Source organism: Urocampus carinirostris, chromosome 18 (genome assembly GCF_059441175.1).
Source record: "Urocampus carinirostris isolate Australia breed hairy pipefish chromosome 18, RoL_Ucar_1.0, whole genome shotgun sequence".
Classification (NCBI taxonomy): Eukaryota; Metazoa; Chordata; class Actinopteri; order Syngnathiformes; family Syngnathidae; genus Urocampus; species Urocampus carinirostris.
This window is the reverse complement of record NC_142366.1, coordinates 3247428-3269267: the sequence shown is the minus strand read 5'-3', so window position 1 is coordinate 3269267 and position 21840 is coordinate 3247428. Positions and strand designations below refer to the sequence as shown.

Genomic DNA, 21840 nt, shown 5'->3' with positions numbered 1-21840 from the left:
AGCGCGTCACCCCTGCCGATGAGACCACAACATCACGAAATGGCGGAACTGGGTGACGCGCGCACCTCATCGTTGAGATCAACGTGCACGCGCATCGAGGTGTGAAAACGCGCACGGGCTCTCGATTGACTGAAGGAAAATAACGTGCAGGTCCATGCAGCGTGGAAGGAAACAGCACGCGCACCACAGGTCAGGTGCTCGTTGCGTTGACGTGTACGCGCACACTTACCCGCAGAGCAGACAGGTCGATCTCGTCCAGACTCCTTGCGGGGGAGTCGCTCGCCATGGTGGCGCGGGTAAGAAGCACCGATGCAGCTGCTTCACTCAAGATGGAAGGAAGCAAACAAGCGTCCTCGACTCGTCGTCCTCCCGTCTCGTGCCTTCCTCGGCCTCCTTCTCCTCCTCCTCCTCTTCCTCCTCCACCACCTCCACCTCCCTCCGCTTCCTCCTCCCTCCACGCGGTCGCAGGGACGTCAGGGAGCAGAAAAGAAGTGCCAAGACGAAGCTTCAGGTACAGCTACATGCCTCCACCTGCGCGGACGCGCGCACCAGAGAGTGCAGAGCGGAGGCGACGGGGGCGAGCACTCCTTCAGCGTCACTTCGGCGGGGACGCGCGCGCGCGAATCCCGGGAGGGGCGTAGACGTCACGTGGACACGCCCACTGTTGATATAATTTAGTGCAGAGACAGTATTCGTTTTTTATTCCTTAAATACGTGCCATTTGAGATAAGAATATTTTGTTGCTTTTTTATACTAATTTAATTTGATGCCATTCTTACATACTTACGGTACATACTTACATCCCCTTACATACTAACCCCTTCCGAGTTTTATCGACATACTAAACCCTCCTGTGTTTTTTCAACATACTAACAGCTTGCGTGTTTTTTTCGACATATTAACGCCTTCTGTGTTTTATTCAAAATACAAACCCTTTGACTTTTTTCGATATATTACCCCCTGCGCTTTGGGAAGTCTTAACTTTAAAATCGCTATATAAATGCAGATCATTTCATTTCGTTTTCATTTCATTTCATTTACATGTTTTTACGAAAAACTGACCCCTTACGAGTTTTTTTTCAATGTGTGTTATTGCTATGCCAATTAAGAATGGTTGTCAAATTGCCATCCGAATTTTGATGAACATGTATAATATTGCTGTTTTTAAAACTGAAAAAGGACGCCAAAATGTACCAGTGTTTGACAAGGGTTTTGGTTGGAGCTACAGTTACATGATTTCAATGATCAAATATTACCGGTAGCTCAACTGGTAATATGCTTGCTTACCACTTACAGGGGATGTAAGTTTGATTTCCAGTCAAGCCAATACATACCTAAGAGAAAGTGGCTTGTCTTTGGAGCCATGGTTACTGGTGGGGTGAAGTTTTGGTTGGAGCTTGGGTTAGTGCTTTGGCCGGATGTAAGGTTGAGGTTCTTATAAATTAGTATTATTGTTAGCTCAACTGGTATGATGCTGTATTCATATTGGGTCGGGGTTCAATCCCCCAGTCAAGTCACTACAAACTCAGAGTAGGGCTTTGGAGGTTTGGAGCCATGGTTAGTGAGTTAGTGTTGGAGCAAGGTTTAGTGTTTTGATTAGAGCTTGGGTTCGCGTTCTGGTTGGTGCTAGGGTTAGGGTTTTATGCATTCACTGATACTTGTCATTAAACTGGGAAAATGCTGGGGTTTTTTTTCCTACGAGGCTGTGGACTCAATTCTCAGACAAGTCAACAAAGACCCTATGGTTAGAGGGGCTTAGTTTTGAGTGAGGTTTAGATGTTCTTTATTAATATGCTCTTTTGTCAACAAAATTTGCAAATTATCCGGGATACAAAATAATAAAGCGAAAATATAAAGTTATTTTGGTAGGTGTTTTGGTTGGAGCTAGGGCTAGGGTTTTGATTGAAACTGGGGTTAAGGTTTTCCTTGGAGCCAGAGTAAGGGTTTATTGTGGTTGGATCTAGGCTCAGGTTAGAGTTTTGGTTGATATCAGAAGCATCACTGTTAGCTCAAATGGTAAAAATGCCTGTATACCTCTCACAGGGTTCTGGATTTCTTCCCGAGCCAAGGTAATATCTATTCTAAGTACAGACACTCCCCTACATACGAACATTCGACTTACGCACAGCGGTAGATACGATATTTTTTTTCGGGATGTCGAAAAATATCTGGACATTGCTGTAAGTTAGATTTTATAATGTGTGTACCTTTTTCCAAGTAGAGGACAGTACTGCAGTGCTTCTTCACGCCACGTGGCGCTGTGAGAGGTCACCCAGCATCCACAATGGAATGAAGAGGCGTTGGTCGATGCTTATTTGCATAGTTTAGCGGACTATCTCAAAGACGAATTAGTGTCACACGCTTCCCCGGGTACGTTAGATGAGGCGATTGAATTAACCGCCCGGATTGACCGCCGGGTTCAGGCTAGACGACGGGAGCGGGAAGGTCCTAATCGAGTCATTACCCGCTCGACTTCAGAAGAGGGTAACGTACCTAACCCCCGGGTCCCGGCCGCCCCCAACGTAGAAAAAATGAAGGTGGACCTCAAGGAACGCCAGCGAAGGTTCGTTTAACAATTATGTTTATACTGCGGCGGCAAGGGACATTGTGTGGCCACCTGTCCGGTAAAAGCCAACGCTCGTCGGACATAGGGGGCGTCCGATTGAGCTCAGCCGTCGTATCTGCTCCCAAAAACGCAAGACCCCTTATCCGGCTTCTCTCTACCTCTCTGATTCTGCTCAGACATTTCCGGCCCTGATTGACTTGGACGCCGAGGTAAACAATCTCGATCTGTCCCTTGCCCGCAAGTTAGGAATACCTAAGACACACTTAAGACACTCCCTAGTCCTACCTCGGCACAAGCGTTAGATGGGCACTTGCTGGGCACCGTTTCTCAAATAATGCTCCCCATCGAATTAAGACTTTCCGGTTCACTGTGAGAAAATTTGTTTTTATCTGCTGCACTCCCGAAGTCAACCTATAGTTCTTGGCCACCCCTGGTTGATCCAACATAATCCCCACTCTGATTGGCGTTCTGGCTCGATTTTGGAGTGGGGTATGGACTGTCATCAAACCTGTCTGTGCGCGGCCTCTCGAGCTGATAATTCCGTGTCCCCGAAGACTCCACCCGACCTGTCCCGGGTTCCTGAGTGCTACCATAATTTACGGGAGGTTTTTAGCAAGGCTAAGGCCTCTTCCCTGCCACCCCATCAGCCTTATGATTGCGCTATTGATCTAGCGCCCGGGTCAACTCCCCCTCGGGGTCGGCTCTATTCCCTGTCGGCTCCCGAGAGGGAGGCCAGGGACAAGTACATATCAAATGCCCTGGCGGCCGGCATCATTCGACCCTCTTCTTCGCCAGCGGGAGCAGGGTTCTTCTTCGTTGGGAAGAAGGATGGGTCCCTCCGACCTTGCATCGATTACCGGGGACTCAACGATATCACGGTAAAGAACCGTGTTACTTCAAGAGGCTACAATATTCACGAAACTTGATCTCAGTAACGCCTACCATTTGGTCCGTATCCGGGACGGAGACGAATGGAAGACGGCGTTCAACACCCCCACCGGCCACTACGAATACCTGGTAATGGCGTTTGGGTTAACCAACGCTCCCGCTGTCTTCCAATCTCTGATTAATGACGTGTTACGGGATGTGCTGAACCGTTTGGTTTTTGTATACTTGGATGATATTATATATATATATATATCTTTTCCAAGTCCCGAGAGGAACATCGGAAACACGTCCAGGTCGTCCTCCGTCGCCTCCTGGAGAACTCCCTGTTTGTCAAAGCCGAGAAATAAGAGTTCCACTCTAAGGTTGTTTCATTCTTGGGCTACATAATAACCGAAGGGAAGCTACAGATGGATCCGGCCAAAGTATCGTCTGTCACGTCTTGGCCCGTTCCGGAGAACCGTAAGAAGCTCCAGCAATTTCTTGGGTTCGCCAATTTCTATAGAATGTTCATCCGTAATTACAGTTCAGTGGCAGCATCCCTCACGGCTCTTACCAGCCTAAAGGACACTTTCCAGTGGTTCCCTGCAGCTGATGAGGCCTTCAATAAACTCAAAACTTACTTTTCCACGGACCACATTCTTCAGGTACCAGACCCCGCACAGAAACTCGTGGTTGAAGTGGACGCGTCGGATGTGGGTGTTGGGGCTGTCCTGTCCCAGAGATCTTCGAAGGAACAGAAGATGCACCTGTGCGCCTTCTTCTCCCGGCGGTGAGCGCAACTACGATGTGGGGGATCGTGAGTTGCTGGCCATTAAGTTAGCGCTAGAAGAGTGGCGGCACTGGCTGGAGGGGGTGACGGTGCCGTTTGTTGTTTGGACGGACCACAAGAATTTAGAATACATCCGTTCGGCCAAGCAACTAAACCCACGACAGTCGCGTTGGTCTCTGTTTTTTGCCCGCTTTAATTTTACCCTGTCCTACAGACCCAGTTCCCGCAATGTAAAACTCGACGCCCTCTCTAGACAGTTCCAGAAACCAGAGGACCAACCCCAGGGTCCGGCAACCATTCTCCCAGCATCGCGCATGGTTGCAATCGTCACATGGGACGTGGAGAGGCGAGTGATAGAAGCGCTACGAGACCAAGCCGGCCCCAGCTCCTGTCCGATTATTTGTCCCAGAGCCCCCATGTTCAGAGGTCCTACAGTCTTGCCACCCAGGGGCAGCGCGAACCCAAGGTTTTGTGTCACGGCGTTTTTGGTGCCCTTCCATGACTAGAGACATAAAAGACTACGTCCTGGCTTTTCAAGTCCTCTCGCCAGTGTCCGGCCGGTCTACTACATCCCCTACCGATCCCTCATCGACCATGGTCACATATCGCTATGGACTTTGTAACCGGGTTGCCTGAATCTGAAGGTATGACTACAGTCCTGACCATAGTTGACCGGTTCAGTAAAATGGCGCACTTTGTGGCTCTACCCAAACTCCCCAACGCTAAAGAAACCGCCCAGGCCGTTCAACAGAATGTGTTTCGCCTCCATGGCATCCCTAATGATATTGTCTCTGACCAGGGTCCTCAATTTTCGTCAGGGTTTTGGAAAGAATTCTGCCGTCTACTGGGGGCGTTAGTCAGTCTCTCATCAGGGTTCCATCCCCAGTCCAACGGACAGTCTGAACGTGTGAACCAAGACTTGGAGACTGCGCTGCACGGTGTCTCTGGTACCGCTCTCATGGGCCAAGCACTTGCTTTGGGTGGAGTAGGCGCACAACTCCCTGGTCAGCTCCTCTACGGGGATCCACCCGGCAGATCCTGGACCGTTCCCTCGTGAACAACACCCGGACCAACCAGCGTCGCGCCGTGATCGTCCCCGAGGGCCTTCTGCACGTTCACCTCCGGACCTGCCCTCTGCCGCCCCTTCGGATGCTGATGAGGGGGCCTCTGTCCATTCGGAGGAATTTTAGGTACTGTACTGTTCTGAGTCCCTGTTTTTTTTTTTTTTTTTTCCAGTTGCCTTGTCTCTCGTCACTGATCGTTGGATTGTTTATTCTTTTTTTTTGGGTTATTGGAGACGTGCCTGTGGACTCTGTGACTGTTACTTTTGACTTCTGTTTTTTTCCCTTGGAATACCTGCATTTTTTCTGCTTTTTTGTTATTTCTGGAATACCGGTTGGCCTGCCCTTGGATTAATTTTTTTGGTTTTTTTTGGGACTTCTGGAGCCGTCCCTTGAGGGGGGGGGGGTTCTGTCATGATTGCTAACTCTGGTCACCTGGAGCAATCATGTGGGCGCCTTCTGATTGGCTGACGCTTCGTTCTATAGCGCGCTGCGCCCAGACTTCTTCGTCAGAGTTCTAGGATTGTAACTCTGTGTGACTCTCCTGATTGCCCGTTTTATCTAGAACTCTGTTTACCTGTTTCTGCCTGCCTCCGACCCGACCTGCTTCCGTCCCACGCTACGATCTTCTCTCCAGCCCCGGTAAACTCGACCTGCTTGACTTCCGCCCTCCGATTGGCCACACGATCCAAAGCCTTCTTTCCGGCTCCGCTGTTGACGGCTGACAGCCATCTCGTCTCCCGCAAGCCCTGGACGCTTCCCTAAATAAATAACTGAAACGAATGCTCTGGGGTTTCCTGGTCTGTTCTGGTCTCCTGATAACACCGAAGAAGAAATCCGGCTTCTACTTCCTGGATCGTGTGTAATAACAACGTGTACTGGATCGCTATCGCTCGGAACTTTGCCGTGTTAACTGTTTAACATCTTCCATCCATTCAATATGGTCGGTGTACAGTGTAAGGAACAGGCGAGCAGTTTCTTTTAAAACAAAAGTGGAATAAAATGCGTTTGAGAAAATGGTTGGAATGCTTTTTTTCGGCCACTTTTTACCACAGAGGAGGACCTTTTGGAGAGAAAGTCGCAAAAGTAAGTAAAACCTCACTCTATTTATCTTCATAGAACATGTTATTTTAGGAAATGTTTTTTTAGTGCGAAGCAATACAGGTTACTTATACAAGCCTCAAACATACTTATATAAACCAAAATCATACAAAATATAGCATTGAAGCAACTTGCGAACAAATTCAACTTATGAAAGATCTTACGGAACCCAACTCGGTAGTAGGTCGGGCAGGCTCTGTATAGGGTTTTTGTTGGAGCAACCAAAACCTGAATCCAGCCATAAAACTGTAAACCCAGAATTTATACTGCAGTGACTGGGAATCGAACCCTTAACCCTGAAAATGTAATACAGAAATTACATTTACCATTTGAGCCACCAGCGCTGCTACAAATACATTCAAGGTTGTGGGTTCTAGGGTAATGGTTTTGGTTGGAGCTAGGGTTATGGTTAGAACTTTGGTTTAAATTTGTGACAGCACTGGAAGCGCAAATGCTAAGGTCCAACTCATACAGTTCTGGATTTAATCCCCAGCCAAGCCAATACAAATTTTTAGTTTTTTGTTAGAGCAACCAAAACCCTAATTTTAGCTCCAACCAAAATCTTAAATCTAGAATGTCTACTGTCTAGAGTGGGTAGCAAACCTATCACTTTATTATTGTGTAACAGGCATTTCATCATTTAAGCCACCACTCCGCCTACAAATATTCACAGTATTGTGAGTTCTAAGTTTATGGTTTTGGCTGGAGGTAGGGTTATGGATAGAGTTTTCGTTTGAATTTATGACAGCACTGTTAGTGCTTGTAGACTGTAAAACAGTAGTGCACTTTAAAATATTGCAATGACAATAGCAGCAACATTATTTCCAAATGACAATTTTTTAGTGGCTGTATTTATTTTTATTTGTAAAAACTTACAGTTTTGGATGGGTTATATTTGTTTATTTGGCTACAACTCGAACTAAAAGCGTAAATCATTTTAAGCCCGGCATTTAGATAGCATCTTGGGTGCCACACGGTGGAGACAAGTGGGAATGAGGCCACTGTTTGAGGTTTTCCAAGGACACTAAAAATACTTATTTTTACACCCACTTGTGAGAGCTTTTCTTCGACTGACAGCCTGGAGTTGTTGAAAAAGTTGCCTCGGGTAATCCAACCTGACCTCTGAATTAGGACTTTTTAATAATGTTCTCGTTACTTGGGAGTTTCAGTCATGAGAGTGAGATATCTCATTTTAAAGCATCTCTTTGAATGTGAAATCAAGCAAGAGAGTCTGTCGTTATACTATAATACAGCTTTGGTTTTTCTTTACGTCCATACCAGTGCTATCCCCCACATTCTTTTTTTCCTCATAAATACGTTTTTCTGTTCTCCAGATACTTAAATCTAATAAGATATGAAATGAAATGATCTGCATTTATATAGCGCTTTTCAAGCCAATAACTTCCCGAAACGCTTTACATTGTGCTTCACATTTCCCAATAGCGGCCTTGATCTGTGCAGCCATGTAAGGCGCTAACCTGCTTATTGGGGGTTCAGTGTCTTACCCAAGAACACTTCGACATGTAACACGGACAAGCCGGGATTCGAACTGGGATCCCTTAATCCTTAAACGATCGCTCTACCTCCTGAGCTACTGCCACACAAATAGTCTCTATACTTATTGGTCTTTTTAAGTATGGAGACTATTTGTGTAGTGTTGTTCTTGTCCCTTTTATGGTCCATGTACGCAAAAGTGTGCAGCTAATGCAAAGCTAGATCCATTTATGTGGAACTGTTGTGTGTTTGACAACATTGTACAGTTGAGTTTTCTTTTTCAGTTACTATATAATAATGTGACAGATTCCTGTTGGCAAACTTCATAGAAATAAGTAATATTTTGTGTTTCTGATAGTAGAATTATATTAGTAATGTCTGTATGAGGCAACGGCCATATTGGTGAACACTCTTGACAAGAAGTGACAAAATGCCCGCTCCCATAGAGTATGTAGAAAATCAGATTTTGTACTCCTCAGGGATTGGTTTCAAAAAGAGACAACACCTTTTTTTCTTATTTTCAAGTATGCATTTTTTTTTAATTGGAAAGCCTTCCGGATGCTCAACATGAATTTGTGCAAATAGTGCATTTGGTGGAGGCCACACCCATACAGAACATGCAGGAGAACAACGCTTCTCAAGGCAACTTGGGACGGAGAAGACTAGTTAGAAGACTAAGATGTGAGGTAGAAAAGGAGGATGAACAGAAAAAAAACAGGATATAAACGGAGAGAATTCCACTGAGGCAACATCCTTCAATGAGACCAACATGCTGAGCACAAACAAGAACGAGGACGCCAAGCGTGCAACAAGGACATCTCCGCTGGCATGAGCGGGATTAATGGCGCACCAGTCAGTCATCATTGGAGCGTCTCCCTGTGGGACGGCTTAACAGTCAGCGCATTTGGCACTTCGGGAGCATGCAAACAGGCCGAGAAGTTAGTGTTTTATCAGTCTTTTTGGTTTAAAATCTCATGGGATAAGTGGAAAACAGGGTCCATCAGGGAGGACTCATGTCCAAACCTCCATGGGCATCATGGACTCCTTAGATCCGATGGGGGGTAAGAGGTTCTGCTCAGCCAAGAACTGCAAGGGGAACTGCACCAGGTAGCCGCGGATCTTCCTGAGCTCCTCCTGAGCACGGGCTGGGTTTTCTCGGTCCAGGCCTGGCTTGCTCAGATAGCCCTCTAGCTCCATAATGTTGCGTACATCGCTGGAGGGAAGACAGCGGAAGACCTACACAAGGGCAAGACCACAAATGAATGAATGGATAAATGAATGAAAACTTTATTTCGAATATTAAAATAAAAGGGCTGCCCTTTGTCACCGATTCTGTTCATAACTTTTATGGACAGAATTTCTAGGCGCACCCTCGGCGGGAATCGAGTCCGGTTTGGGGGCCTCAGCATTGCGTCACTGCTTTTTGCAGATGACGTGGTACTGTTGGCTTCCTCAGGCCGTGATCTTCAGCTCTCGCTGGAGCGATTCGCAGCCGAGTGTGAAGGGGCCGGGATGAGGATCAGCACCTCCAGGTCCGAGGCCATGGTACTCAGTCGGAAAAGGGTGGTATGCTCCCTCCGGGTCGGGGAGGAGGTCTTGCCCCAAGTGGAGGAGTTCAAGTATCTTGGGGTCTTGTTCACGAGTGAGGGTAGGATGGAACGGGAGATCGACAGACGGGTCGGTGCAGCGTCTGCCGTCATTCGGACCCTGTACCGGTCCGTCGTGGTGAAGAGGGAGCTGAGCCGAAAGGCAATGCTCTCGATCTACCGGTCGATCTACGTTCCTACCCTCACCTATGGTCATGAACTTTGGGTCATGACCGAAAGAACACAATCCCGGATACAAGTGGCCGAAATGAGTTTCCTCAGCAGGGTGGCTGGGTTCTCCCTTAGAGATAAGGTGAGAAGCTCAGTCATCCGAGAAGGACTCTGTGTAGAGCCACTGCTTCTCCACGTTGAGAGGAACCAGTTGAGGTGGCTCGGGCATCTAATAAGGATGCCTCCTGGACGCCTCCCTCGGTAGGTGTTCCGGGCATGTCCCACCGGCAGGAGGCCCCGGGGGCGACCCAGGACACGTTGGAGAGACTATGTCTCTCGGCTGGCTTGGGAACGCCTCGGGGTCCCGTCGGATGAGCTGGAGGACGTGGCTGGGGATAGGGACGTCTGGGCTTCCCTTTTAACGCTGCCCCCGCGACCCGACCTCGGATTAGCGGAAGACAATGGATGGATGGTTGGATTAAAATAAAAACAGGACAAAAACAATGACTCAATTACAAAATAATGTTAACATAACATGTTTGAAAAGGGGTAGTATGAAACAGACACTTATTTCCCCTACACCTTCAACTTCCCCATTAAATACATTCTATAGATAGCTCCTCTTTCATAATACAGTCACATATTTTATACACTAATCTTCGTAGTACCCATCCATCAACGTCATAATGCCACAAGGCTCGTTCTAGTATAAATGTAATTTTTTAGACAGTATTTCTGTACTGCTCACAGTGAACAGATGAACACTTGAGCCTATTGGTGCATTTTATTTATATTGCATTGTTTATGAAAACTTTCAAACAGACTGCCGTGAAATCTCATTTATGTGGGCTTACATTCCATAAATAATTCGTGATACGCTAATAAATCCATGAAGTAAAAAAGGTTATTTTTTTATTGACAATTTTACAGTAAAATACTCTAATACATTGAGAAAAAAACAGGCCTAGCATTCGTTTAACAAAAGTACTGTACACTATACCTGGAAACATTATTTAATCAATGCTGTTAAGTCAATCGGAATGCAGAACACAATGAAAGCTGAAAATCTGCAAAGCGGCAAAACTGAAAAGTGAACCACATTATAGCAAGGAATTACTGTACTTAACAATGCTCTCATTTTAATAGTTGCGGTAGCTCAGGAGGTAGAGCGCTCGTCTTGGGATCATGGGATCCCAGTTCGAATCCTGGGTCGTCCGTGTTACATGTCGAAGTGTCCTTGGGTAAGACACTGAACCCCTAATACCCCCAATAAGCAGGTTAGCGCCTTACATGGCTGCAAGGCCGCTATTGGGAAATGTGGAGCACATTGTAAAGCGCTTTGGGAAGTCATTGACTTGAAAAGCGCTATATAAATGCAGATCATTTCATTTCATTTCATTTCATTGTATTTCAGCTCTATTTGTAATATGTTTTGACTTTTTGTACCTTTTGGTAGATGGTGGCGTTACGAGCGCACGTGCTCATCCAGACCTCCTTATAGAACTGATCACTGATCGGGTCTGACACATCAATGCTGGAATCCGAGTGAGTGCCCAGAATCAACCTGGCAGATGCAAGATGACACCATTACCACATGCTTAAAAGTTATTAGATGCTTCCTCGCCAGGGAAGGTAACAACAATAACATACTTAAAGCACTCTAAGCGCAGCTGCAGCGCAAAGCGTCCCGCCCGGTACTCCTGCCCATCCATGATGGACGGCACCATCTCAGAATCCTCCACAATGACGGCCACCTCGCTGTCACGCTTTCCCAGCATGCTGCGGTCATTAATGTTGGCTGAGCCTGCGGGGATGTTGCGGCGGGTTACTCTGGTGTGCCGATGTTGTGCTGAAAAATGACCCCGGCCCCTTTCCTATAAAATGTCCTCCCTAGCGCAGTCACTCTCACAAATTTCACTAAGACAAGTTAGTATCTCATTTTTGGGAAATGTAATTGTTATTGTATTTTTTGGTTCTGAGTGTTTGATTGTTGTTTTTGACTGTTTGTTACTTTGTTGATTATTTTGTTTTTAAATCCTATCTGTTTTTGAGCACGCTGCGTCTTCCTGCTTCCAGGGTTTGGGTCCACCACAAACCATAAGACCCAACTCTGGGTGCTGTCCAAAATGTCCTTATGAAAGGTCAGGCTAATTAGGGACAGGTGTGGGGTGATTGGACATACCTGTCCAAATAACAAACTGATTAGGCGCCCTCCGATGGGCAGAGGTGTGCCAGACTCTAACAGTAATAGAACAGGAAACCACAGAGCATTTGCACGTTATATCTAAATCGATTTTTGAGCAAGTTACGTCTTGTTTAAAGATGATGACAAATTTAGCAGAAACGTTAGTCTCCCAATTCATCTGTTGATAATAGTTGATTTCTGCGTAATAAGCGTTATTAGTTTATTGATACTCAAAACATTACTATTTTGAATTGCTGGTTAATCGCAATAAAAACAACTGCTTTACATGTCCATTGATTGGTAAGATGAGGCTGTGTCATTTTTGCCAAAATCTATATTTTCAACTGGCTCAAAAGTGATTTCAATACAACAGTGGTATCCAATGTGGGTTCCATGGATCCCAAGGATGTGAACAACATCTTTCCAGGAGGTCAGCGACATGAGGTCTCAGAGAGTAATAAAAAAATAATTTTATGAGAAAAAGAACAAAAAAGTGCTTTCTTTTGTCTCACATCCTCCCTATCCTATTTTGAGCCCAGCCCGGATGAGTGATTCAGGCAGCGCGACGCCCCAGCTCTACAGTGTCGGTAGCTTAGCAGAGAGAGAGGGAGAAAGGAGAGAGAAGACGCGTGGCACAAGAGGCAGGAGTGGACTTGACTTTGATTGTGTTTTGCTCTGCATCTATCATCAAACAAGTCAAACAGCAACTTTTGGTGCGAGGGGTGGGAACTATTACCAAAACTCACTATTTTTGGCGGACTTACCGATGATGACGGTGTTGTCGTCGGCTATGAGCATCTTGCTGTGCACATAAATGAGTTCAGTAACCATCTTGCCCTCCAGCTCTGCGTGCGTCCTCAGGCCAGCAATGGAGATGTAGTTTATCCATTGGTCGTCCACTGGAGGCCACATGATCGAAAAACAATTTACTACAGTATCTATCAGAAATTACGCCGCAAAATTGAAGTATCAGTTTGAAAAAAAGTTGATATTAAACATCATATTTCTTAATACAGAAATAATTCTCCAAAACAAAGAGTTTATTATATTTTTAGAATTAGAATAATCTTTATTGTCATTGATAACAACATAGTGAACATTGTTTCCAACCAGATAAGACCCCAGGATAAACATGTAATAAAAGATTTAAAGGAGAAAAGTAAGCCAAAAAAAGAACGACAGGACGGAGAAGCAAATACTTTTTCATGTCAAAGTCTTGAAATAGCATATTTATAAGTTCTTGTGAGTCATTATACATTGAAGGAGGAATAGTGTTTTTCTACTAAAGAATTGTTCTAATTCTAGTACTTGTTATTTTTCCACACATGTTATATCAATGAATTTAAAATTATACTTCACTATATATTCAATCTTTATTTTGAAGTATTTTTTTATTTTAGTAAAAAAAATATTTTAAATAAGCTAGGATACAAAAAAAAAAATCTGCAATCTGCCAAATAATTCTGTTCATTTTAAAAGTGGTGTCTGTAACTTCAAAATATTGTACTGGGTGACGCCATCTTCTGGCTGAAATAATCATTGCAGAAAAGAAAACAGCCAGCACACGCGTGAAATCACATACGCCCATTCCCTCCCTACCTCCTTTCCTCCAGAGTAATGCTCTCCATGGCCACAACACAGAGGGTAAAAGTAGGATAAAAGTAGATAGGTGCGATGGAAAAAAAATACACAAAGTGTTTTCAAAGCAGTTAACATGTACTTAATGAAGAAAATATTCAATTTTAAACATTTTAAGGACAGCTCAAACTACGCACCCCACCTTTAAGGGTTTCTGATTTTACCTAAAAATATTCATAATAAAAAGGGAAACGAAGCAAATATATGGTAAAAAATACAAAAATAATAGGATGAAAATAGAAAAAAAACTTTGAAATAAGCAAAATATATTTAAAACACAATTTAAAATATATTAAATGAGAAATTAGTGAATGACCAAAATTACCTGCAAATGGATTTTTAGGGGTGCAGATTAAAACACCACAGTCAGGCTAAATTAGGTTATTATACATTTTAAGACCAGTTTCATAGAGAAATAGTTTGAGATTGTGTAAAAAATATGAATGAAATGTTAAATGTTGGAACAGAAAGTATTAGTGGAAGAGGCAAAAGCAAAACTGATTTACTTTCTCTTTTCAGCTGCGAGATTATGGAGTGATCCCCTCTGTTCATGGTCCTGCAGAACGACACGACATTGCAAAAAGAGAATGAGAAAAAAACGATGTAAGTAGTCATCCAAACAAACTCACACACCCACCTGTAGTTAAAGTGCATGATGGCCTGGATGGCGCTTCCTCCCCCGGTGCTGATGTCTCCTTCAAAACCCGGCAGCAGCGGTGTAACCACGTACACGCGGTACTTTTCACCTTCCCTAGAACAAGACAAGCGGGTAGAAAGCGGAGTTATGTGACACTGACCATATAGCAGGGTGATTTTCAGATAAATAAATGAGGGATGTTCGCTTTTGAACTTGTGAGTAGCCAGTGATACCGATAGAACTCACACATACGTTTTTCCCTAAAATATTTGATAATCCTTAAAAAATATGAATATATACAAACATATTTTCTTTGAAATATCAAAAAAATATGTAACAATTTCACTCTCAATTAAATATATTTGTTGCTAATTGGAAAATGGCCATCGTCGTGAAAAGTGATACCTTTAAACAAGGCCGGTATTATCACCAATACTGGTAGCAGGTATCGTTACTCGCCCATCCACACTTAAAAACAAGGCAGAGTATCAGTTATCAACGAGCACCAATACCATTAGATACACCAAATGATTCCCCAAAATAAAATTTATGTACAAGAATATTACAAGTTTTTAAAAAAAATCATATCCCTAATATACGAAGATAAAGAATATGATGTTAAGACCTATACTTTTTAACACTTATGTTTTGTTGGGGTCTCCAATTTCCTGTTTCAAGGTTATCCAATGTAATAACTGAAGTGTCTCAAGGCCCATAAAATCAAATAACAATGAGAATATATAGTAATGAATCCATATAATGTTTGTTAGGATTTTGTATCAAACATATATTTTTTTGGTGGTCAGGAGTTATACCCTGGGTCAAAATTGACCCCTAACAACAGTTAGTGGTGCCAATTCCTAACACAACATGACGGTTAATATGGACTTGTGTCTGCACAATACCAGAATTAATAGCACTAGGAGTACCATGAGCTCAATTACAGTCTGGTATCAATCTAATACCAGTATCTAAAGCCTCTGTGAGTACTGATACTTTAAAATGTGGATCTTTCCTGGATGCCAGTATCAATAGCGCTGTGATTACAGATATCTCAAATATCACCTGGTATCAACCTGATACCAGTATCTACAGCAGGGGTCGGGAACCTTTTTGACTCAAAGAGCCATAAAAGCAAAAAATATTAATTTTATTTTGGGAAAGAGCCACACCATATATTATATACAAATTTACTAAATTGCTAAACCCGCGCCCCAGACAAAAGCTTAGTCTTCAGCACATTTATTTTTGATGATTTGATAAAAATTATGAAAAGAGAATAATGCCAGAGCCCCTGTCCCAAAATCAACAAACATACCACTTTAAACTTGTCTCTTTCTTGCAATTACTCAAGATCGGTTAAACTCCTTTTGACCCTTTTTTTCCATACATATTGGTTTCAAAACCAGATGCAAGCAGTTATTGTGTAAAAACAACATTCTGCAAATAGGGAGCCTGATGAGCTCACTTTTGGAGCAGACGGCGTAGGGCGAGAGATGGGAGGGAGTGCTTGCACTTTTTGCATAGCTCCACCCATCCCTCCCACTCACCCAATCAAATGACTAAGTTCTCTTCCGGTGTTTTGGCGTATTTACAGTTCTGTGGATTCATCATAAAGTATCTGAACACTGAACACAGATTATATAGTGAACTTTTAAATAAAGGATTCTTTAGCGTTGTACAGCCAAAACGAGTTTTTTTTCCCCTTTTTTTGTGTTACACCTTGACTGTAAATTGTAGTAAAAACGTGCCCTATATATACTGCGAAGTGATCCCAGGATATTTAGCTTCGGTTTGGCTTTGCGTGTGCCTAAACGGGATAGACAACTCAAGTTTGGGACAAGATGGAGAAATTTTGCTTGCAATCAAATTTGTCTCTGAGCCACAGATACTCATAGAAAGAGCCATATATGGCTCGCGAGCCATAGGTTCCCGACCCCTGATCTACAGCATTTATGAGTATGCATAAATTTTGGCCTAGTATCTTCCAGTTTTGTACCTCACCTGTGCGCTTTAATGATACGCTCAGCAATGGCGTCGCCGATCTTGTTGAAAACGTGTCTGTTGTCTGCACAGCTGATGAAAAATTGATTCTGAAAGACACAGTGCCAAACAAGTCAAGTCATATTTATTTGTGACCCCCATAATCACAAAAAGTCTCAAAGGGCTGCACTGACAACTATTACAACATCCCTTGATCTGGAACCTACATGAGGGAAAACAAAAACTCAAAAACCTCGGCAGTACACGCAACAAGCAAAAAAAGGGGGTACATCACTCATTGAAAACTGTCCACACACACCTCAATGTAGATGAAATGCCGGCTGTTCTCAATGACCTGCACGTAGGCGTTGTGGATAGACTCTTCATGGTACTTGATGCCGGCCGACCAGTCCGATGCCGAGCGGAGTATCTGCACTTTGGTCTTAACGCAGCCGGGTACCAGATATTGTTGATGTCCGGTGCTAGTGTGCGACTTGGGCAGAAGGTACGGGAAGGACAGCAAACGATATTTTGGTTTGACAATCTGAAGAACGCAAAACGCATCGTCAAAAAAGTTGGGCTCGGGTGTTTTTTTTAGGTGAACTTACGGACCTTAGTAAAGTTCCAGCGCTGGATGAAGTGCCGGGCTACATCGCGCGCCGCTTTACCGTGCACCACCGATGAGATGTCGTGCCAGGGCATTCTGGGGGTAACGTGACGGTCGATGAAATCTGCAAACATGGCAGGAAATACAGTTAAAAATCTAAATTTTTGCAATGAAAATAATTGCATGCCTAATGCTGAAGACAATTTACATCCTATTGTTGGACTTTGCGAGGCTTTAAAGCCCCAGTGTGTAATATTTGACAACTAGATGGCACTGTATTGTCTAATGCGTAAAAAAATAATTTTTAAGAGAACAGCGTAACAGCCAGATGCCATACAATTTGGGCAGCGACTTCTAGGTAGGGATTTTACAGAGGGATGGGCATCACCAGGCTGAACCTGCCCAAGACACACCACAGGAAATGATGCCCCTATGAGCCTAGTGGTTAAAGGATCTAACCAACACCATATAACAATTTTTGCATGGGGCAAAAAAAAAAAAAAACCTTTTTTTTTTAGGTGAAAAAACAACCTTTTTTTGTTAGAACTTTCTCATCTTGCCTATTTTGGCTCTAATCTGAACCGTCTCAGCCACTGGTAGCAGAAGACAATGTCCTGTCACATAGTCTGTCTTGCAGGGAGTAAATAGGTTCCACATAGTGATCGTAAGGTTTATTATCGCTTAACACGGTGAATTGCAATCATTAATATAAGGAGCAATTGGTTGAGGTTAACAGGTATGAAGATACAATCTCATGAAATATTTTAATCAGGTTATGCTACAATTGTGAACAACAGAGAAAACCACAATGAAGCTAACATAATAACAACTTTTTGGCTTACCATCGAAAGGTTTGTCCAGTTCAATCCAGTCCTTGTGCACAAAATTGCAGTAATCTTTGCCGTGCCAGAAGCGCGTATTGCCACACAGATCGCCATTGCCGGGTTGCTGGTTCCGATCCGCCTCGCTTTCTGAGACCGACATCCAGAAGGTTTTCAATTCATCTCATCTCATTGGCCGTACCGCTTATCCTCATTAGGGTTGCGGGGGGGGTAGCCCATCCCAGCCATCTCCGGGCAGTGGGCAGGGGACAGCCTCAACTGGTTGCCAGCCAATCGCAGGGCACACAGGGACAGACAACTCATTCGCTCATTCACACCTAGGGACAACTTGGACTGGCCAATTCACCTGAAATGCATGTTTTTGGAACGTGGGAGGAAACCGGAGTGCCCGGAGGAAACCCACGCAAGCACGGGGAGAACATACAAACTCTGCACAGGAAGTCTGGAGCTGGATTTGAACCCACGCAGGAGGTTCCCATGCCATGAACTGTGCGGCACAAGCTAACCACTGCGCCGCCGTGCTGCCTGTTTTCAATTAATTGTTATCAATATTCTTAACTCATTCACTCTCAATGATGACTAAAGACACCAAAAATATGTACTTAATTAAGGGCCATCGACGGTTTTAGACCTCGATTCTCCATTTTCCATTTAAGTAACGGTAGGTTGGATAAAGGCTTTTGTGGCTATATAAGTGCAGCAAATTTTTCCTTTCAAATGTGCCGAACATATAAGATGGTGCCACTGAAGCATTTACTCAACCTATTTAAATGGAAAATAAAACTGTCAATGCCACCAAATCTAGAACATATTTTGTATGTCTTAGATCGTCAATAGTATTGAATGAGTTAAAGTCAAAAACATTTGATGAATCTTCAACAAAACTAAACATTGCATAACTTATTGACTTAATTCACAGTTCCTTCTTAGTCAGCCTATTTAAGTGGAGGATTGATGTCTAAATCAGTCAATTCCACTAAGTCATCATTGGTAGTGAATGAGTTAACATAACTTACCTGTCACCTCCAAGTCGAGCTCGTCATCGCTGTCGGCGTGGGCAAGCCCATGCTTCTGCAGATGGCGCTTTATGCTCATCTTGGCCCTCCTCATCTTGCCCTGACTTTTGATTTTTGGCTGCTCTACCGTGTCATCTGCTGTGAAGGCTGCGTTGCCGTAGCCTGCGCCACTTCCATTCGCGTGGGCCACGGTGGCTGCCAAAGACTCCTCAGTCTAAGGCAGGTAGAGGAAAAAATAAAAATCACAAACCTGAGACAAATGTTATACAGTAGACCCCGGGGATATGGGAACCCTGCCTTATGACGCATTCACGTTACGGTGTAAAATAATTATTTTAGGCCCTCTTTATGGCCTCTACCCCACTACACAACATCAACAACAAATTCTTTTGACTGCCCAAAGACTTTAATTTCAAACTTTGTTCACGCATACGAGTTACATCTCTAAGATGCCTGTTCGCTATTGGTCGACAACTTTTTAAAATCCTTGTCTGCTGTTGGTTTGAGTCATGGCATCATGAAAATCCCAATATGCTATTTCCTGAAACCTCCCACAATGCCTTGTGAAGTCATTTATTTGTGTTACCCTTAATCACAAAGAGTTTATAAGGGCTGCAAAAGTCGCAAATGAAAACTGATCCTGTTTAATCAGTTCACAATCTTGAGGGCATTGTACAGACTTTCTGGTTTGGCGATACAAAACTGTATTTTATTGCACTGGATTTATTCGCTACTAGTCCCAAGACTTGCAGTGCAGCCAAAGGGAGAAGTATGTGATGACAACAATTAAAACAAAGTTTGCAATTATCAAGCAATAAGAAGAAGGCACATGATTGGCTACATTCACCAGTTGAACTGTGGCTAAGCCCCATCCCCTTTACTCAGTCACGGTAGGGATTTTAGTGTCACAGTAGGGCACATTTGGCAGGAGGCAATTGATGCTTTTGGGGTCCACAAAGATCACAAATCATCTCAAAGTCACCAAAAGGGCCTGAACTATACATCGGAGGGTTATATTAAGTATTTTATTGTTGAGATAGTGGATAAAAAGTTCCAGCTAGTCCAAAACTCAGCTGCATATTTTCCAAGGACAAGACTTTTTGCCATCTGTAGGCTACCAGGACTACCTCTCCAATAGTTTGGTGCCACAGTATTTACGTTGAATCATTCAGCATTACAATGCCAACATTTGTTATATTAGTTATTCACAGGTAAGTTAAAGAAGCTAAGCTCCAAAAGTTAGAGTATAGGCAAGGTTCACACTGCAGAGCTCAGTCTGATTTTTTTTGGTGGTATCCAATGTTGACTAGAGCTCTTTGGATAACAGCTTACAATCACGTATGATTACCAATGTACAAAAACTCACATTGAAATCACATAACAGGCCACTGAACTCCCAGTAAACAAACATGATGTATGACGTTAGCTTGCGTCATCTTAACTTTAGAGATGTTAACGTTATGAAATACGACGCTGCCTGAAATTAGAACAAATGCAGACATACTTATTAACTTTATACACATTGAGATGGTGCTGTGGTCAACACATAACTTTATCCAAAGCAGACACTTGTCTTGATTTAGACATGGCTAAATTGGATAAAACATTCTCCTCATTGCCCGGCCTCTCAAGATACCTCGTATCAGATTTGCACGTACCCCATGCACAGCATTTGACCTGTTAAAAGTTTAAAATGTAAGAAAAAAACACACACGCAAAAAAACCTGACAAACTGCAACATAATTGAATGGACATGCCAGTAGAGCTTGTCTGAGTCTATGAAGTCTGCTCTGCAAACTGTGATTGGCTGATCGCGTTTGAGAGTGGGGCTTAGCTATAGGTTAATTGACAATAGGGACTAAAATAAGAGAGCCATTAAAACAAAAAATCTTCTAAAGCCATGAAAATCCTGACAAGTGGAAGTTTTGAAATCAGTTTTGATTGCGGTCTCTTTCCTGCTCTGCATCCACCCACTAACTCCACTGTACCAGCACAAGTATACACATCGTTGGGGTTGTCCATCGATTCGATGATGACCATCTTCTTTTATTTGTGAGTCTGCTGATGTTTGAACAGTCCGATCCTGGATTGTGGTCGGAGACTCAGGTAAAAGAGGATACCTGCGCAATGACGGTTTTTAAAGTGGCGTAAGGGGTGCGCTTTCCCCAACGCCACTATCTTGATTGTAAAGAAGATGGTTCCAGTGGCAAGGGAGACCCTAGACGACCGGCATCTTTCTACAACTGCAGGCGGCTAACGGGATCCAGGTCTGTAGGAAACCGCCTCAAAGCGTGCCGCCACCAGCTTTTGGGATCACTCTTAGTCTGGACTCTACCCTTCGACCTGTTCGGCTTGGGTAACCCTACCAGGAGTACGAGACTCCCGCCGACATAGCTCTAGGGGTCATGGAGACGCGCAAAGTGCCCCACCACGATAAGGTGGTGATCCGTCGGGACCGTATACACATACACACACACACACACACACACATATATATATTATATATATATATATATATATATATATATATATGCGCATGTGCGGCACAGTTCATGTCTTGGGAACCTCCTGCGTGGGTTCAAATCCAGTTCCAGACTTCCTGTGCGGAGTTTGTATGTTCTCCCCGTGCTTGCGTGGGTTTCCTCCGGGCACTCCGGTTTCCTCCCACATTCCAAAAACATGCATTTCAGGTGAATTGGTCGGTCCAAATTGTCCCTAGGTGTGAATGAGCGAGTGAGTTGTCCGTCCCCGTGTTCCCTGCGATTGGCTGGCAACCAGTTCAGGGTGTCCCCTGCCCATTGCCCGATGATTGCTGGGATGGGCTCCAGCACCCCCGCGACCCTACTGAGGATAAGCGGTGTAGCTAATGAGATGAGATATATATACTGGACTGTCTCAGAAAATTAGAATATTGTGATAAAGTTCTTTATTTTCTGTAATGCAATTAAAAAAACAAAAATGTCATACATTCTGGATTCATTACACATCAACTGAACTATTTCAAGCCTTTTATTATTTGAATATTGCTGAATTTGGCTTACAGCTTAAGAAAACTCAAAAATCCTATCTCAAAATATTAGAATATCATGAAAAAGTATACAAGTAGGCTATTCAACTAATCACCTGAATCATCTACATAACTCGAAACACCTTGCGAGGGTTTCCTGAGCCTTAAAAACACTCAGCTTGGTTCAGTAAACTAAATCACAAGTATGGGGAAGACTGCTGATCTGTCTGCTGTCCAGAGGACCATCATTGATACCCTCCATCAGGAGGGTAAGACACAAAAAGAAATT

General features: G+C 43.8%; 2 protein-coding genes across 8 annotated transcripts in view; both read right to left on the bottom strand.

Annotated features, from left to right (window-relative positions):
• LOC148348039 (TRAF2 and NCK-interacting protein kinase-like) overlaps positions 1 to 637 on the bottom strand; it is an 87788-nt gene extending 87151 nt beyond the window's left edge. For 2 of the 4 annotated variants that reach the window (XM_088322463.1, XM_088322466.1), the window contains exon 1: positions 230 to 636. In XM_088322463.1, the coding sequence (XP_088178589.1) occupies positions 230 to 286 (57 nt within the window). In that variant the 5' untranslated portion in view covers positions 287 to 636. Of the gene's footprint in view, positions 1 to 229 lie in introns of all 4 variants that reach the window. The other 2 variants (XM_088322465.1, XM_088322464.1) reach the window with 2 other exon arrangements.
• A 7754-nt stretch (positions 638 to 8391) lies between these two features.
• Positions 8392 to 21840, bottom strand: part of LOC148348037 (phospholipase D1-like) — a 50007-nt gene continuing 36558 nt past the window's right edge. For all 4 annotated transcript variants that reach the window (XM_088322788.1, XM_088322790.1, XM_088322791.1 and 1 more), the window contains 11 exons: positions 18545 to 18758; positions 17529 to 17657; positions 16692 to 16810; positions 16399 to 16623; positions 16101 to 16189; positions 14097 to 14210; positions 13966 to 14015; positions 12586 to 12720; positions 11287 to 11440; positions 11083 to 11200; positions 8392 to 9115 (listed from right to left, as the gene is read on the bottom strand). In XM_088322788.1, coding sequence (XP_088178914.1) covers positions 8891 to 9115; positions 11083 to 11200; positions 11287 to 11440; positions 12586 to 12720; positions 13966 to 14015; positions 14097 to 14210; positions 16101 to 16189; positions 16399 to 16623; positions 16692 to 16810; positions 17529 to 17657; positions 18545 to 18758 — 1572 coding nt within the window. In that variant the 3' untranslated portion in view covers positions 8392 to 8890. The remainder of the gene's footprint in view (positions 9116 to 11082; positions 11201 to 11286; positions 11441 to 12585; positions 12721 to 13965; positions 14016 to 14096; positions 14211 to 16100; positions 16190 to 16398; positions 16624 to 16691; positions 16811 to 17528; positions 17658 to 18544; positions 18759 to 21840) is intronic.